This window comes from Amblyraja radiata, chromosome 32 (assembly GCF_010909765.2).
Source record: "Amblyraja radiata isolate CabotCenter1 chromosome 32, sAmbRad1.1.pri, whole genome shotgun sequence".
NCBI classification, from domain to species: Eukaryota; Metazoa; Chordata; class Chondrichthyes; order Rajiformes; family Rajidae; genus Amblyraja; species Amblyraja radiata.
This window is the reverse complement of record NC_045987.1, coordinates 28,924,489-28,943,635: the sequence shown is the minus strand read 5'-3', so window position 1 is coordinate 28,943,635 and position 19,147 is coordinate 28,924,489. Positions and strand designations below refer to the sequence as shown.

General features: G+C 47.6%; 1 protein-coding gene across 4 annotated transcripts in view; it reads left to right on the top strand.

Moving 5' to 3' along the window:
• Positions 1-18,156, top strand: part of whrn (whirlin) — a 190,508-nt gene extending 172,352 nt beyond the window's left edge. For all 4 annotated transcript variants that reach the window (XM_033049267.1, XM_033049269.1, XM_033049268.1 and 1 more), the window contains 2 exons: positions 13,239-13,361; positions 15,747-18,156. In XM_033049267.1, the coding sequence (XP_032905158.1) occupies positions 13,239-13,361; positions 15,747-15,929 (306 nt within the window). In that variant the 3' untranslated portion in view covers positions 15,930-18,156. The remainder of the gene's footprint in view (positions 1-13,238; positions 13,362-15,746) is intronic.
• Positions 18,157-19,147: the final 991 nt, after the last annotated feature.

The window sequence follows — 19,147 nt, the reverse complement described above, 5'->3', positions numbered from 1 at the left end:
CATCAGAAAAATAAAACCTCCAGAATGGATTATATTTATTATCTGGTTGGTTAGAGTCAGTATCAGCACAATTACTATATTAAACTATGAATCTTCAAATGTCCTGGTTCAAGCTAAAACTAAAGACAAATAATAACCTCCTCACACATTCCCCTGCAAGTATCTCTGTCACTCCTTCAACATATGCCCCTTCTTTGAACAAGCTTTTAAACATCACATCTAAATCAGTTTCCATCTGATTACACTCCTTGAGGATGTTCAACTACGTGGTCAATTAATAAAACAACGAGATTGGGGACATTTCTATTCAACCTGTCAAAGGAATTTCGGGGAGGGGGGGTGTTTAGAAATAGTCAGTGAGGTAAACATAGATAAAGAAGGGTTTCAGCTCGCAACGTTGCCTATTTCCTTCGCTCCATAGATGCTGCTGTATCCGCTGAGTTTCTCCAGCATTTTTGTGTACCTAAAGATAATAGTTGAGTGGCAAATGACAATAGTGCTACATAGAAACATATAAAATAGGTGCAGGAGGAGGCCATTCGGCCCTTCGAGCCAGCTACCTTCCCAATATTTAATTGAAGGAAATAATGGGTTATGTTGTAACACACAGCCTGACACACTTTGCATGTCATTTTAATATTACACTTATCCCATCCCCCTGGATATTCCGGATTAATAAATTGAGGTTTTGTCAACTAATTACAAATCAATAACATTAGCCAACTCCGAAACACGAAGCGCTGAGCATTGGGATCCAGACCATCGTGGACAACTGGCCTCAGTTCCATGCTCGCATCTGTCGGTGCTCTCCGTCTGAACCAGGGGGCGTGGAGCGTTTTTGAAAGTGGGGGAGCTGAGTGATCACTGGCCTTGGTGGTACCCGGTGAGGGAATGGAGCAACCGAGTGGGGAGAGAGTGTGGAAGGGGGTGTCCCCCCTCCCACGGTAGGGACTTTTTGAAATTTTATATATTAAAATCATGTTTTAGTGCATTGTAGAAGTATGATTTCAATGTGTTTTATTTAAAGCATTTTTAAGAGGTAACTTTTTACGGGGTAACTTTTTCCACACAAAGGACGGTGGGTGTATGGAACAAGCTGCCAGAGGAGGTAGTTGAGGCAGGGACGATCCCAATTTTTAAGAAACAGTTAGACTGATACATGAATGGGACACGTTTCGAGGGATATGGACCAAAAGCAGGTAATGTAGCTGGGACATGTTGGCGGGTGTGAGCAAGTTGTGCCGAAGGGCCTGTTTTCACACTGTATCACTCTATGACTACATTATACCTCCAACATGCATGAATGCTTCAAAATCAAGTGGTCGAGTTTTATTGCCATATACTCAAGCATAGAAACATAGAAAATAGGTGCAGAAATAGGCCTTTTGGCCCTTCGAGCCAGCACTGCCATTCAGTGTGATCATGGCTGTTCATCAAAAATCAGTACCTCTTTCCTGTTTTTTCCCAATATCGCTTGATTTAGCTAGCCCCAAGAGCAAAATGTAACTCTCTCCTGAAAATATCCAGCAAATTGGCCTCCACTGCCTTCTGAGGCAGAGAATTCCACAGATTCACAACTCTCTGGGTAATGAAAGTTTGTTCTCATCTCATTCCTAACTGGCCTACCCCTTATTCTTAAACTGTGACCCCTGGTTCAGGACCCAACATGGGGAACATTTTTCCTGCAGTTACAGTAAGTGGAAATCTAGCAGGCAAGCAGGATGCTTTCTCCAACCACCCCCATTTGAAGGCCACTATCTTTCACCGCTTCTACCCAGTGCTTGGTACCTACTTCCAGCAGCCACTGGTTGTCCTCCAGAATGCACCGAGCCGCAGCCTGGTCCATGCCGGTCTCCAGAGCGAATTCGGCACAGAGACTCTCACGGCAGCTGCGCAACTCTTCAGATGCCTACGACGGCCCCGTACTCTTACACTCGCCAGCCCCGGCTCCCCGTCCGCATCTGCCCCCGCCACTGCTTCCATCCCTCCCTCCGTTCCGGCTCTCCAACACCCACAACCGGGTTGCTCAGAGCACAGCAGCGCCTCGTCCAAAGCCGGAGATATTGGAACATGTCTAGACAAAAATGTGGGCCCCCCCCTGGTTCCACCCATGTACCTCTCTCCTGCCGCTCGCCCGCCTCGCTCATGTCAGCCGCTTCCCGCAAATCCTTAAATTCCGACTGCCGCCGGGAGCAGGATATGGCCTTACTTGCTGTGCTGGGCGACACTCATTCACTGCCCGGTCCTCCAGGATGCACCGAGCCGCAGCCTGATCCATGCCGGTCACCTGGGCGAATTCGGCAGAAACTTTAATGGCAGCAGCGCAGCGCTTCCGACGCCTCCGACGGCCCGGGACTCTTGCACTGAGGGTGCTCCAAAGATACTAGAGGAGCTCCTCTAGTATCTTTGGGCTGCTCCATGGCCGGAGCTGCAGCAAGCGACTCGCCAGCCCTGCAAACACTCGCCAGCCCGGCAAACACTCGGCAGCCCCAGCTCCCCATCCGCATCTGCCCCCAACGCTACTTCCTTCCCTCCCTCAGCCCCGGCTCTCCAACACCCGCTGCCCATGCAGTTGATATGAGTTTTGAACTCTCGTTGATCACAGAATTTCTCACGACAGCGTGAGAAATTTGTGATCAGCGTGAGAATTTGGCCAAATGCGTGATTCTCACGCTCAATGCGTGAGAGTTGGCAGCCCTGACAAATTCTAATCTTGTGTGTGGATTCGACAAATCCACACACAAGACTAGATCAGAGGAAATATACTAGCAAAGATAGCTGGATGGCAGAAGGCAAAGAGTGGCAATTTTCTGGTCAGCTGCCAGTGACTAGTGGTGTTCCACAGGGGTCGGTGCTAGAGTCGCTCCTCTTAAAGTTGTATACTTTTGGATGAGGGAATTTGGCTTTGTGGCCACATTTGCAGATGTGGGAGAAGGTAGTGAATAAAAGGCAGGGGTGGCAGAAGGACTTGGACAGGTTAGGAGAGTGGAAATAAAAGGGGCTTTTTATGGTTGGCTACCAGTGGCCAGTAGTGTTCTCTAGGGAGGACTTGGACAGTTTGGGAGAGTGGGCTGAGAAGTGGTAGGTGTGGAGGTGCAAAGGGACTTGGAAGTGCTGCTGCAGGATTCCCAAAAGGTTAATTTGCAAGTCAAATTGGTAGTAAGGAAGCCTAATGCAATGCCAGCATCTATCTAGAATAGAAAAACAGAGATGTAATGCTGATACTTTATTAGGTGCTGGTCGGACCACATTTGCAGTATTGTGCATAGTTTTGGGCTCCATATCTGAGGAAGGATGTGTTGGAGAGGGTCCAGAGAAAGTTTACGAGAATGATCCCAGGGATGATAGGGTTAACATATGATGAGCATTGGAAGGCACTGGGCCTGTACACACTAGAGTTTAGAAGGATGAGGGGAGACCTCATTGAAACTTACTGAATTGTGAAAGGCCTGGATAGAGTAGTTGTGGAGAGGATGTTTCCACTAATGGGAGTTTCCAGGACCAGAGACCATAGCCTCAGAATAAAAGGACGTACCTTTAGAAAAGAGATGAGTACACAACAATTCTCCTTCCGTGCTCTGCGATCTACTCTGGCTGCTATGCGCCGGCATCAGCAGGACCTCGCTTTGACTCTCCGGAAAAATCCTCAAGGAATATCCACTATCTCCTTCACCACCTGGCTTATTTGTTGTTCTGGTTTTTTTCCCCTTCTCTTTTGTATCTAGCTGTCTTTCCCCAGTAAAATGTTAAAATTCAATGGCTACAGATCTCAGATCACTGAACCCACACTGATAGCTCCACTATTCGCATGCTTTAAACTGGAATACTTCAGCTGGCAGCGTAAGCGTGTGAGGTGCAGAGAGGGTGCTTGTCATTGTGTGGTGGTTGGTAAGTGTAGGTTAGGAGTAAAAGCAGGGTTAATCAATGCTAATGGACTGACATAAGTTTGTAATGTCAAATTATGATTTGTTGAGCATTAAAACATGTAATCCAACAACTGATTGAACACAGAATCAGTGTGATAGAACACAGAATATACTGTGTGCTTGAACACATCCTTGCTGATGGGGACACTTGTAAACAGCAGCAGGAAAGCTTTACCATTGCCATCTGTTTTAACTGGGTCAATGTATTAATTAATTTGTTTCAGTGGCTGTTTAATGCTAATTCTCTGACATGGGATGTGTTCAGTCACATGCATCTCAATGCTTATAGCATTCAGATTAAAGCCAGTTGTGAATGCTTGATTACAGCAGCTTGCACATTCTCCCGGCATTGAAAGATGTTTTCTGTTTTTGCCTTCAGATTAGCACTGAGAAAAATCATTTTGTGGCTACATTTGTCAGCTTTTTGTATCTTCTGGGATTTTTGTTATTACATCTGAGAATGAACATCTGGGGATTATGGTAGCATGTGGAGGGCAGGCTGTTTCAGTGCTGGTGATGGAAATTGCAATGGAATGGGAGAAATAGATACAGGGGCTGCAGCGGGGTGGAAGATTGCAACCTTCACGTGGTCCGCCCTGTTTCGACTAATGCAATCAACTCGACGTGCACAAATGGAAGATCAAATAGAACAAGTTGTCCAACAACTTTAGGCTGTGCACGCCACACGGAAGAAGAAGAAGAAGAGGCATGAGAAGAAGGGGCTGTAGCAAAAGGCATTCCAACCCCTTGGCCTTTCCATTGATTAGTACGGGTGTTGAATTATGGGGAGAGGGCAGGAGAATGGGGTTAGGGGGGGGATAGATCAGCCAGGATTGAAAGGCAGAGTAGACGATGGGCCAAATGGCCAAATTCCCCTCTCATCACATTTCTTAAATTGAGAGAACTTTGGTTGAGCATTGTATTGACTTGGATATCTTTTGCCATTTTCTTTATTAAATCATAATTTGTAGCTCGTAGTCCAGGCTTTGTCACCATTTATTGGGGCTCACCCCGGAGACAGGCGCCCCCCACAAGGAAAAGAATGGAATTTATGGAGGGGGTGGGGGGGGGGGGGCAACAGGAGCAGAGGGGGTCGGGGTGTGGGGGAGAGAGGATGAGGGTGGCAGGATGTGGGGGGAAAGGGGTGTGTGGGCAGCGGGGGGTGTGGGGGGAGGTGATTGCGTGAGGGTGTGTGTGTGGTAGGGAAGGGGGTGTGTGGGCATGGATGGGTGTGTGGGCGGGGGGGTGTGGGGAGGGAAGGGGTGTGTGTGTGGGTGGGCAGGGGTGTGGGGGGGAGGGGTGTGTGTGGGCGGAGAGGGGTGTGTGGGGGGAGGGGGGTATGTATGGGAGGGAAGGCGGGTGTGTATGGGCAGAGGGGGTGTGTGGGGGGCGGGATGTGTGTGGGCGGGCTCCCTCCTCACCTCATCTCCGGAGGATCATCAGCCGTCGGTGCCCTCAGAGGCAGGCTCAGCTTGCACGACTCCGATCCGTTGCGCGGCCCCTAAGCGGCAGCAGCAGAGGCCGCGGGCGAGGACCTGAGCGAGGCCGCGGGCCGACCCAAGTGAGCCGCATCTTAAGTGCGACTGGGCCAGGCAAGGGGTGGAGGGGGGTTCCCAGAACATTCCAGCGTGGCAGCGAAGAATCAGTGGTTTATGAAGTTAAAACCATTGGGGAGGTGGAGAGGGCGGCGACCCCCTCCCTCCCCTGCGGGGGCATTGTGATGTCAGTCGAAGCTGCTTGAAGAATGTGAGTATTTTGAAAGGCCGTTTATTGTCATGTGTCCCAGATAGGGCAATGAAATTCTTGCTTTGCTTCAGCCCAACAGAATATTGTAGGCATAAATAAATACAGAACAGATCAGTGTGTCCATATACCATTGAATATATATATATATATATATATATACACACATAAATAAACAGATAAAGTGCAATAGGTTATTAAAGTTCAGATTTAGTTTGAGTTGAGTTTAATAGTCTGATGGCTGTGGGGAAGCAGCTGTTCCTGAACCTGGATGTTGCAGATTCCAGGCTCCTGTACCTTCTACCTGAAGGCAGCGGAGAGATGAGTGTGCGGCCAGGATGGTGTGGGTCCTTGATTATGCTGCCAGCCTTTTTGAGGCAGCGACTGCGATAGATCCCCTCGATGGTAGGGAGGTCGGAGCCGATGATGGACTAGGCAGTGTTTACAACTTTTTGCAGTCTTTTCCGCTCCTGGGTGCTCCAGTTGCCGAACCAAGCCACGGTGCAACCGGTCAGCATGCTCCTACTGTGCACCTGTTGAAGTTTGAGAGAGTCCTCCTTGACATACCGACTCCCCGTAATCTTCTCAGTAAGTAGAGGCGCTGATGTGAGGCGATAATTGCATCAGTGTTCTGGGACCAGGAGAGATCGTCAGAGATATGCACGCCCAGGAATTTGAAGCTCTTGACCCTTTCCACCAACTACCCGTTGATATAAGCGGGACTGTGAGTCCCCATCCTATCCCTTCCAAAGTCCACAATCAGTTCCTTGGTTTTGCTGGTGTTGAGAGCCAGGTTATTGTGCTGGCACCATCTGGTCAGTCGTTCGATCTCACTTCTATAATCTGACTCGTCTCCATCAGTGATACGTCCCACAACAGTGGTGTCGTCGGCGAGCTTGATGATGGAGTTCGCACTATGACCTGCTACACAGTCATGAGTATAGAGTGAATACAGCAGGTAGCTGAGCACGCAGCCTTGAGGTGCTCCCGTGCTGATTGTTATCGAGGCTGACACATTTCCACCAATATGAACAGACTGTGTATAAGTATATAGATAGATTGAGTGATGAAGTTCGAGCAGTGCATCAGCAAGCCTTCAGCCCGCCAAGCATGTGCTATCGTTAAGGACCCATCTACATTAATCCCCTTCATCCGCACTCAACCATAATTTTATGAGCCTTGGCAATTTTAATGTTCATCCAGATGCTGCTTAAATGTTGTGAGACTACCTGCCTCACCAGCCCCACACCCATTAGAAAGTATGTTCCAATTCTCAACCTGAATGAAAAAGTTATTTCTCAAATCCACTTTACGTTTCGCACACCTTAGCTTAAACCCATGCCACTGTTCAGAGATACAGTGTGGAAACAGGCCACTTAACCCACCGAATCCACTGTGACCTGTACTATAGTGCTATCCTACCCACTAGGAAAAATTTACAGAAGCCAATTAACTTACAAACCTGCAAGTCTTTAGAATGTGGGAGGAAACGGGAGCACCCGGTGAAAACCTACGCGGTCATAGGGAGAATGTACAAAATCCCTACAGACAGCACCCGTAGTCTGGATCGAGCCCGGGTCGCTGGAGCTGTAAGGCAGCAATTCTACCCTTGTGCCACCATACCGCCCTCTGGTGAGGGGAAAGTTTCCAACCATCTATCCTATATGTACCCCACGTTCTTTTTATGTACCACAATCAAGACATCTCTCAGCCTTTTCCATTCTGAGGAAAACAAACACAGATAATTATGTCACATCAGTCTGAAGAAGGGTCTCGACCTGAAACGTTGCCTATTTCCTTCGCTCCATAGATGCTGCCTCACCTGCTGAGTTTCTCCAGCACTTTTGTCTACCTTCGATTTTCCAGCATCTGCAGTTCCTTCTTAAACAAATTATGATATGCATAGACAGAGTAGAAAGCATATAGAATTATGAGAGCTATTGATAGGGGAGAGTCTGAATCTTATTCCCAAGATGAAAAGAACAAATGTTAGAAGGCATAGGTTTTTAATGAGAGGGGCAAAGTTTAAAGGAGATGTGTGGGCCACATCTTTTACACAGAGAGTGAGATTGCCTGGAACATGCTGCTGGGGGAGGTGGTTGAGACAGACATGATAGTGGCATTTAAGAAACTTTTGGAGAGCCAAATGGATATGCAGGGGATGGAGGAATATGTTTCATGTGCAGCCTGTTCTTGTGCTGTATGGTTCTATGTTTTTTATTCAGTCTCCTCTTAACTGAAACTTACCATACCAGGCAACGTCCAGGTCAGTCTGAAGAAGGGTTTCGGCCCGAAACGTTGCCTATTTCCTTCGCTCCATAGATGCTGCTGCACCCGCTGAGTTTCTCCAGCATTTTTGTGTAACATCCTGGTGAAACTCCTCTGCGGCCTCTTCAGCACAGTCACATCCTCAAAGCCCAGATCCTGAAAATGGAGAAGACATCCATTCCTTAAACAATAATACAGGTTGAAAACTGATTTTCCGCACCTTTGGTTCCAGAGCCTTTCTGTATTATCCGTTTATTTTGGACCAATAGAGGTCACGTGATAATGAAATGGTAATACACCCTTGGCCCGCTAATGAGACCACCCCCTGTCTCTAAAGCACATGGAGTGTCAGAAACTTAAATACAACAAATATAAAATGTAAACTGAATATGAATGGAATGACCTGCCGATCCATCCTGGGCTCGCACTGTCTCCCCAGCCGCTTAAAGCCTCGGCTTCCCACCCACTCCCAACTCACAAGGTGCACCAGCAAGCCCTTCTTCACCCACCGAAGGGACACAATGCTGGAGTAATTCAGTGGGTCAGGATCTCTGGACAATACGGATAGGCAGGGCCGGCCTTAGGAGGTGCGGTGCCCAATTGGAATTTTTTTGCGTAGAAATATGAATAAATAATTATAAATGAGTCACGTGTCGTGAGTAACATGACAATTCGGGGGAGAGTTCCTTTCACAGTGTGTGGGGAGTCTAGCCAGGGGTAAAGTTGCGGGAGCGTTGAGCAGGAGAGGGTCGGGGTTCATGCCAGTAACACTCACTCACCGCTGCCGCGGCGCTCCGGGCGCGGAGCCCCCGCATTGTGGCCGGGGAGGGAAGCAGCGGCTTCCATCACCGGACAGCGGAACCAACTGCCATCTCAGCGCCTTCTCCCGGCCCGCTAACATCTGGCAGTGCTCTCCGTCTGAACAGTGAGGGGACCAGCTCAAGAGCGAAGATCATAGAGCGGAGTGGGTCAGCGGGTGATGGATAACATCACAGCGGGCGAGGGAGCTTCTGTGTCAGCGCGAACAATACAATACAACAATACAATACAATTCAATTTATTGCCATTTGGACCCCTTGAGGTCCAAACGAAATGTCGTTTCTGCAGCCATACATTACAAACAAATAAACCCAAGACACAACATAATTTACATAAACATCCATCACATTGCTGTGATGGAAGGCCAAAAAAAACTGAACAAGGGATCAATTGAGGTTACTCGCCCTGACATATGGAGTAAGCTCCAGCGCCCACTGACCCGCTCTTGAACTGGATGATCCCCGGCCGACCCCCTCCATCTCAACCCTCCTGCCCTCCCTGCAACTTTACCCCTGGACAGACTATCCACACGCTCTGAAAGGAACCCCCCCCCCCGCAGCAGCGCTGTCCTTTTACAGCCGCTTCCCACTTTACAGCCGCTTCCCATCAGTTGCTAGCAATGAGGGATAGACTTGGCTATATCTCAGTACAGCAACATGGTTCTTGATGTTGCTGTACTGAGGGATAACGAAGTCTATCTTTCTTGGCTAATAACCTAACCTTCGGCCTCCAAGATGCAGGTACATTTTCTAGCAATGTTACAACATTTTGAGATTTTAAAAATCAAGTCTGCAATTTATCCCATCAGATAAAGCATAAAAATAAGTTTAATTTGACACCTAATTCACTATCATATCACATACATTCAATGTGATCAAGGCTGGTCATCCCCAATCAGTACCCCGTTCCTGCCTTCTCCCCATATCCCCCCACCCCTCTACCCCCAGCCACGTTTATATCTACAGTTCACTCCACGAGTGTGTGTGTTAGAGCCGAGCAGTGTTTCTCATTCTGACTCTGCTCCGTGAGCTGCTCGTATTGACAGTAATCGTGTCCAACTCTTAACTGAAAACGTGTGGTTTGCATCTGAAAATCCCCCCTCTGCCTCTCCACGGCTCCCCCACACACACACACACACAGAGACACACACGCAGATAGAGACACAGAAACACAGCCACAAAGACACAGAAACACAGACACACACAGCCACAGAGACACACTCACATACAGAAATAAAGAGACAGACACAGAGTCACAGACACACACATACAGACAGACACACAGGTCTGCTTCAGGTCTTTTAACTCTATCCGCCCGCCGCCCCCGCCCCCGTCCACGCTCTCACGCACACACTGCCCACTCCCAGCGTTTAGCGTTGAATACTCATGGCTGAGATCGCTGCGGTGCTGGGGCTTGCTGCCCTGTAGACTCCCCCCCCCCCCAGTCTCGCCGCTCCTGCGGCAGCGAGTGACACAATTTAACGCATTTACGGAGGCATGCGGATCGATGCATTGATGAACCATTGTTGTTAACTACTGGCTGTTAGCTACTACAGTAGCAGTTAACACATCATTTATTATTCACAGCGGTTGTTATCCATGTTCGTTTTGTAAAATTTGTATTTCCATATGAAATACAGAAAATTAACGCGGGGCCCAATTTGGAAAAATTGGTCCAATTGGCCTAGGGTCGGCCCTGCGGATAGGTGACATCGGGCCCCTTCCTCAGACTGATTCAGTCGCTGAGTTACTCCAGCATTTTGTGTCGAATCACTTTACAGCTAGGCGCTGATGCCGCTGGTCTGAGGGAGGAGCCCCGTCTTCTGTCCTTCAGATCACCACACCATGCCTCCTCCACCCACCCCACCACCTCCTCCTTCCCCCACCACCACCTCTTCCTCCCCACTCACCCCAGATTGCCAACATACTCCACCTTGGAAGCGACAGCAGGTGAGAGGGAAGGGAGCCCCACAGTGACCGGGGGGGCATGCTAAAGAATTATACGTGAGACGCAACAGCCATATGAATTGGTGAAACACAGCTTGCTGGTGCAGACTAGCGTCGTCAGCGCCTGCTCTTAAAGTGAAACTGCCACAGTAACTTAGCTGACTGAATCAGTGTGAGGGAGGTTCCCAATGTCGTCTATCCATGTTCTCCAGAGATCCTGCATCGCTGAATTACTCCAGTATTGTGTCCTTTTGTTGGGTGCACCTTGCGGGTCGGGAGTGGGGTCAGAAGCCAGGGCTTTAAACGGCCGGAGCCGCCCGCTATATCCAAAATGTGTTGTAAGGGGGCCATTAAAAATTAGGGTTTACTGTATTGTCTTTGGGAAAAAATGTGGAGAGAAGTTTGAGAACATAGTTAATTATTTTACTAAGGAGGGACAGGACTGGAAAAGGCGCTCGGCACTCGTAATGCCAGCTGTGGCTCCTAGGGAATTTCAACTGAGCTCTTGCAATTTTGTTCAGATTATAGGGTTATTGGGTGAACTATCAGCTGCTTGAAAATCAGTGTTCAACCTGTATTTGTTTATACTCACAACCGGTGTATGATCTGAATTTATTTAGCAGGAAAGAATGTTAAGGATGCCAGTTCATTGTAATTGATTCATTGTCCTACCCAAGGCTTTGGAGGATTTTGCAGAGTGGTTGCATCCTTCCATTTCTTGAGGTGGTTACTGTAGAGAGTCTAGATTTCAGAAGCATGGAAAAGGTCAAGGATCTTTGCTGCCCAGTAGACTGAATGTAATGGTGGGTTTGAGATTTTGATCTTCAAAAACCCTTTTCCTCAACTGACCAATGCCCGTTCTGGCACATTGGAGCAGTCTCCCTCAGATGGTCACGTCAATCAATTCAGCTTGCTTATTTATGTATTGTATTTATTTACCTTTCTTGTACATCAGTGGAGCTGCACACTAAATCTCGTTGCACTGACGTGCAATGACAATAAAAGATATTATTATATTATTATTATTATTATGGTGAATTTCATTGTTGACATCTGCCTTGGTGAGTCCACCAATTCCAGTTTTTCCATGAACCACTTTGTTGGAGGATAGTGCTCCATTGCAGGTTGGCCTGACCATTGTTCTGCATTGGGTATACCATACAGTGAAGAGATTACTGTATTATCTCCACTTCTCCAGGAGGTTTGTTGGAGAAGAAGTGCAGCATTGTGATGAGAAAGATTGAGAAAGATGTTTGAACCTTGTTTGCCAGCAGTCTTTATTGAGATTGATTCCATTGTAGTTCAGATCATGGCTTGCATGTAATTGTGAATCAATCATGTTGGAAGTGGAGGGGCAGGTAGTGCAGAGAAAGCAGGGACTCTGCAGAATAACATGGACAGGTTGGGAGAGTGGGCAGAGAAGTGGCAGATGGAATGCAGTGTAGCAAAGTGTGTAGTCATGCATTTTGGTAGGAATAAAGGTGTAGACTATTTTCTAAATGGGGAGAGAATCCAGAAATCGGAGGTGCAAAGGGACTTGGGAGTGCTGGTGCAGGATTCTAAAAAGATTAATTTGCAAGTCGAATCGGTAGTGAGGAAGACAAATGTAATGCTAGCATTTATTTCAAGAGGACTAGAATACAAAAACAGGGATGTAATGCTGAAGATCTATAAGGCACTGATCAGGTCACATTTGGAGTATTGTGAGCAATTTTAGTCCTCATATCTGAAGGTCCAGAGATTTATGAGAATGATCCCTGGAATGAGTGGATTAACATGTGATGACTGCTTGCTGGCACTGGGCCTCTTCTCACTGGAGTTTCAAAGGATGAGGAGGGGACCTCATTGAAACTTACCGAATAGTGAAAGGCCTGGATAGAGTGGATGTTTCTGCTAGTAGGAGCATCTAGGACCAGAGGTCCTAAAATTAAAGGACATTCTGTTAGGAAGGAGATGAGGAGGAATTTATTTCGTCAGAGGGTGGTGAATCATTGCTACGGAGGCTGTGGAGGCTATGTCAATGGATATTTTTAAGGCAGAGATTTGATAGATTCTTGATTAGTACGGCTGTCAATGGTTATGGAGAGAAGGCAGGAGAATTGGGTTAGGAGGGAGAAATAGATCAGTCATGATTGAATGGCGGAGTAGACAATGGGCCAAATGGCCTAATTCTGCTCCTATCACTTATGAACATGCAAATTTCTGTGAGCTGCTATATTTGAGGCGTATGCACCACACCTCAGTCCAGATGATGGACTGGACTCTGAGATTATAATACGATGGGGAATGCGATGGGATATGTCCATTGGTTGTTGCTGCTGCTGCCTGAATTTCTCTTTGACGTTGCACTGATTTACGACAGAAAGTACCAAATGCAAGGTGAAGACTAGCAGGAATGAGGACTGTCAGAGAAGGGGAGGAAGTTTCTAAATTGTGTTTTCAGCAACAACTGATAATAGCCTGGAGCAGGAGGATAATGTGGAGCAGGTGTCATCTGTTCCAGTACTAACTGATGGTTTGTGTTCTCCTGCTGCAGCCCGGCCTGTTGGAGTCAACCTCTGTTTTGGTGAGAGTCCCAAAGAGTGCACCCACCCTGGGCATTGCCATCGAAGGGGGAGCTAACACACGGCAACCGCTGCCCCGCATTGTCACCGTTCAGGTGGGTTGTCAGCAGCAACGCTGCACTGTAGCTTTACTATCCATATAATGTTGTACGATCCACATCAAGGGGCCACACACCAATAGACATACACAAGTCCAACTTGGTTGATAAGTTAAGTGACTTAAACTAAAGCAGTAGGCTAGAGTCCTGGTGTATGGACACAGGTTCCAACCACACTGAAGAAGTCTGGAGACGAATGCTAGGATTGGTGCTGGTGGGCCAGCCACTAGCATCAAAGATGAATGAACGTCAGTGTGCATTGCCCCATGAAAGAATGAGCAGCAGATGTCAGCTGTGCAACTGTACCATTCGGTCAGATGATTCTCACAGCTCTCGGCAATCCCTCGACAATAGTGGCTCTCAGTCAGGCCACTTCTCATTCCTCTAGACTCCAGTCATTCTGGACCAAGTTTCCACAATTGCTTCTCATGGGATAATCTCAACATTCCTGGAATCAAGTATAGCTCCACCACCAATTTTCCAGCACCCTTTGTTGGTTCCAGAACCATTCTGGAGTATCCGTTTTGCTGGACCAACAGAGGTTACGGCCAACGAGAGATGTCCAATGGTACTGGAACAGTCCACCTAGGTCGCTAGGGGCCGAGATCCCGGCCCGCAAAGTCGGTTATAGGAATGCATCTGCTGGCTCCAGCCGGGCTGGAGTTCCAGAGTCACGGTGGGGGCTAATTCGATTCGCTGATCGGTGCGGAAGTCCGGATGAGGTCGAGATCAGCAGCCACACCCGACCTTGGCACCACATTTTCAGGGGGACTTCCGGGGGAAATTTCATGTGCACTCTCTTAATTTCATCCAGATTAAAGGAGGTGTCGGAAAATCAGTGGTGGACCTGTAATGCTGCTGTTGTTGAATCAAATAAAGCCCGTGACACAGAAGCTGCACTGAGCACTCTTGCTCGTCTGCTCATGCAGCAGCCCAGCGGAGGCAATACTTACCAAATGGTGTTTGGAGCTGCATCAAGGGTGATGCCGATTGGGTGTGGCCCAGCGACACAGAGCTTTGCCCAATCTGCTGACCACTGCCCGTAGCTTAACATAAATGATGGGTGCTGAAAAAATTCCAAATGCAGGCAAATGGAACAAGCTCAGCAAGGCACCTTGGCTGGTATGGATGGGTTGGGCTGCAGAGCCTGTTTCCATGCTGTATAACACTGAGAAGTGAATGAAATGATGAGGAACCCATAATAAGGAACATAAGAGTGTCTTGCATCTCATTGTGCGTTTCATGGCCTATAATGCTTACTAGTTTAATGACTTCTATGCTGTGAACCAAGTTGTACTTTTGTATGTCTATTGGCGTCTGGCTCCTTGAAAATGTTTACACAACTCTCCGCCAGTGAAGACAAATCTAATAAAAGATTACGCTGCAGAGTCATCAAGTTATACAGCAGGAAAACAGGCCCTTTGGCCCAACTTGTTCATGCCCACCAAGATGTCTGCCTGAACTAGGCTCATTTACCTACATTTGCCCCATGTATCCCTCAAAATCTTTCCTATCCATGTACCTTAAAAAAAAAATTGTAATTGTACCCGCCTCTCCCACTTCTCGCAGCTCATTCCACATGCCCACCACCCTTTGTGTGAAAAAGATACCTCTTCAGGCATATTTTAAATATTTCCCTTCTTTCCTTGCCCTCTAGTTTTAAACTCTCCTACCCTGTTTCAAAGACTGCCCTTGCCTGTGCCCATCATGATTTTCTAAACCTCTATAAGGTTAGCCCTCAGCCTCCTACAGTCCAGGGAAAGGGTCCCAGCATATCCAGCCTCTCCTTATAACTCAATCTCTCAGTCCAGGGTTTGAATATTTTCTGCACCCTTTCCAGCTTAATGACATCCTGCATATAAATGGGCAACCAGAATTACTCGTAATATTCCAAGTGTGGTCCCACCAACAACTTGTACAGATGCAACACCACATCCAACGTCTATGCCCAATACCATGATCAAGTGTGGGAAACAGCTTCCGCACCACCCTGCCAACCTGTGTCACTATTTTCAGTACCCCTGGGTCACTCTCTTCTCTACAACAATCCCAGGGCTCTACCATTTACTGTGTAAGTTCTGCCCTGGCTTAATTAATCAAATGCTTCACCATGCACCAGTCAGAGTTAAATTCGATCTGGTATTGCCCAGTTGATCAAATCCTGTTGTAATCTTAGGCAGCCACCTTCACTGTGACTCAGATTTGCAGTCCGTGAACATTACCAGTTTGACATCTCATGTGTTTGTTAATTAATCCAATTCTCTGAGAAAACATTTCACAATTCAGGGTTAATGGGTAACGGTTTGGGGAATTTTTGGACAAAGTGGGTATCTGACGGAATTTTCCTGGCTTGTCCGAATGATGACTTTTCCACTTTTCCAGAGAGGAGGATCAGCTCATAACTGCGGGAAGCTGAGAGTCGGCCATGTGATTTTGGAGGTGAATGGAGTGCCGCTGCATGGGAAGGAACACAAAGAAGCCGCAAGGAGCATTGCAGAGGCATTTAAAACCAAAGACAGGGACTACATTGATCTCCTGGTAACCGAATTTAATGTTGCACTTTAGGAACTACTGTTGCTAACATTCTTGGAAGCGTGAGACAATGCGCCCTCACCCTGGGTCCTGGAACAGAAAGATAGCTCGTGTTTGTGGGGACTTTATCACTCTTCCCTTGCCAGTGCTGTCAGCTCACCAGATTTCCCAATGAGCAGAATATCCCAACTCTGGTGCCAGCAACATCACCTTTATAGATCTTCAATTCGATGTCAGATTTCAGAATCAAGTCCTGATATAAGAATGAAACATCTTACTTTCTAAAGAAGTACTTCAAACTCAAATGTAATTCTGCCATGTAACCTGAATGAGGAATACTGTTCCAGACCAGTGCACATGGGTGTGGAAGAGTGAGGTGTTCCTGGAACTGGGGCAAGCTGCTGAGTCCTCTGTGGCTGCTGCCGACTCTCTGTGCTGTGCAGCTGACAGCTCACCACCTCCTTGCCATGATGGTCAAACGTCATTGTCAGAGCAATGCTCTCTATTACACACTAGGCATTGCCACAGGGCTCTGGACTCTGGCAAATCCCATGGAAAGAGAGATTGTGCTTCACCTCTGTAATGAGCAGAGGTCAGCTGTGGTCTATGACCTGTCCCTCATCCAGCTACTGGGGTTGAGCTTGGAGCCAGGTTGGATATTTATTGGACCACCAGCCGACACCCAGTAGCCATTGAAAAGGTGCAGTTGATTCAATGGAGGCAAAGCTTGTCTGTTCCACCGGGTGAACGGTCATAGTCTGGGTCAGCAGCCAAATTCCCCCCAGTAAACACCATGAAAAAGCTGGACCCTTGGCCAAGCAAACATTGATAGTTCAGGCAGTGAGCTGGTGTGACGTGGAACAGCCCTGGCCCTAACCCAGCAGCGGCGTGTGGCCCTGTACCACGTGTCAGCTGGCTGCTGAACCCCATGTACCCAGTTAAACCAACACGAGTCTGAAGAACGGTCTCGACCCAAAACGTCACCTGTTCCTTTTCTCCAGAGATGCAGCCTGATCCCGCTGAATTACTCCAGCACTTTGTGTCCATCTCCGGTGTGACCCAGCATCCGCAGTTCCTTCCTACACAACACTGGCACTGCCCGCTCCACTCACTGCACAGAATCCAAACCATAGTAACACCCATGGCAGGTAGCCATTACTTTGCACAGTGCTATGGTTCATGGGTGTTGTTATGACAACCAAGAACTCTTGAGTTTGTAGCTATGGGAAATCTTCTGTTGTCAAATTAGTTTCACCTTGTGTTCTACTTTCTGTGGATTTCAAAAACAAGACTGGGCATAACCTGCCTCTTGGGATCTTCAAAATGCCCCCTGACCTCACTGGAGCAGTGGTGGTCACGAGATAAGAGCGAGAGAGAGAGAAAGTGCAAATATTTCACTCAGCTGCCATGGTTCAGGTTTTGGTTGGAGTTGATATCAAGGATTGGCCGAAGATATTTCAGATCATCTGATTCCTTAATCCTGAAATGGGGGCAGAGGGGTTTTTGCTCTTGAGAGCTGACAGGCTGCAGTTGGGATGGTCCCTTCCCAGTCCTTGCAGAATCCACTGGCTCTTGGACCTCAGGAGGAGGACAATGCCATCTCTCGCCAGCAATGGTCACTGCATCCCTCTGTCCATCCCAGGAGCACCCACCAACTCCAATTCCACTCAAGGCACTAAAGAATGACGACTGTTGGGGCAGGGGGTAGGGAGGGATAGGGCAGGGTGACATTGAAGGGAGAGCAGAGTGGGGGCATGGAGGAGGGAATGGGTGACAGTGGGGGAGAGAGAACATGGGAGAGAGTGGAGGAGGGAGAGTGATGGTGAGGGGGGAGTGATAGTGAGGAGTGGGTGATGGTGGCTTTGGTTAGGACTAGAGAGAGGAGAAGGTCCTGTGAAATGATCTATCAAATGATAACTGATTAAAGAATGTGTCAGGAACTGTGGCACAGCTGGGACATTTTGCATTCTCTATCCTCGACCTCCACTTGTTCCCTTGTCCATGGCTTTGGTGCCCAGATTGTGCAGCGATTTCTCCACCACTCAGTCATCAGTGCCCTCTTGTGCAGCATTGATAGTTCCTTTTGTACATGCCATTGTTTATAGACTGATGATCTGATACAGCTTTCTGTACAACATAAGCTCGTGTCCGCGGTGTTTGTACAGTTTATTACACTGCCTTGTAAATTGCTCTTAACCCAATTCACAATATTTGTAAGATATGTGCTTTTCATTTTCCAATAAACCAGTGGAAGACCAGGTCAACTTTGTCAGGCTCGATTGTGAATTGCAATGGCAGTCTGTAACCAGGTGGTGGCAGTACGCTCACATCTCATTCCATTCTCTCTGTGGCTCTCTTGGCCGATGGCAGAAGTGAATTCTTCTCCCCCCCCCAGTCAGTCAGAATACAGGTCCTGACGAGAAGACATTTCACAGAACCAGAGAGTAAATGTATTTTTACATTCCCTTTTGGAATCGGGACATGACTGAGGTGGCCAGCGTTTATTGCCCATCCTTCTGTAAGTAGCCACTTGAGCCACTGCAGTCCTGCTGTTGAGGGTTGGCCACAGTGGTGCTGGGAAGGAGGTGTAGGATTTAGACCCGGTGAAGGGGCAGCGGTATATTTCAGGTATAAGTTAGGATGTTTAAGTTTAGTTCATTGCCACGTGTACCGAGGTACAGTGAGAAGCTTTTGTTGCATGCTAACCACTCAGTAGAAAGACAATGCATGATTACAATCGAGCAATCCATAGTGTATAGATACAGGATAAAGAGAATAAAGTGAATAACATTTGTGCAACATAAAGACAGTAATGTCTAATCAAAGATAGTTTGAGGGTCTCTAATGATGTAGATAGTAGTTCATGACTGCTCTCTAGTCGTTGGTCGGATGGTTCAGTTGCCTGATAACAACTGGGAAGAAACTGTCCCTGAAAAGAAACATGGAAAAATAGGTGCAGGAGTAGGCCATTCGGCCCTTCGAGCCAGCACCGCCATTCAATAAGATCATGGCTGACTGTCCAAAATCAGTACCCCATTCCTGCTTTTTCCTCATATCCCTTGATTCCTTTAGCCCTAAGAGCTAAATCTAACTCTCTTGAAAACATCGTGAATTGGCCTCCACTACCTTCTGTGGCAGAGAATTCCACAAATTCACAACTCTCTGGGTGAAGAGGTTTTTCCTCATCTCTGTCCTAAATGGCCGACCCATTCTATGTTTCTATTATTCTTAAACTGTTACCCCTGGTTCTG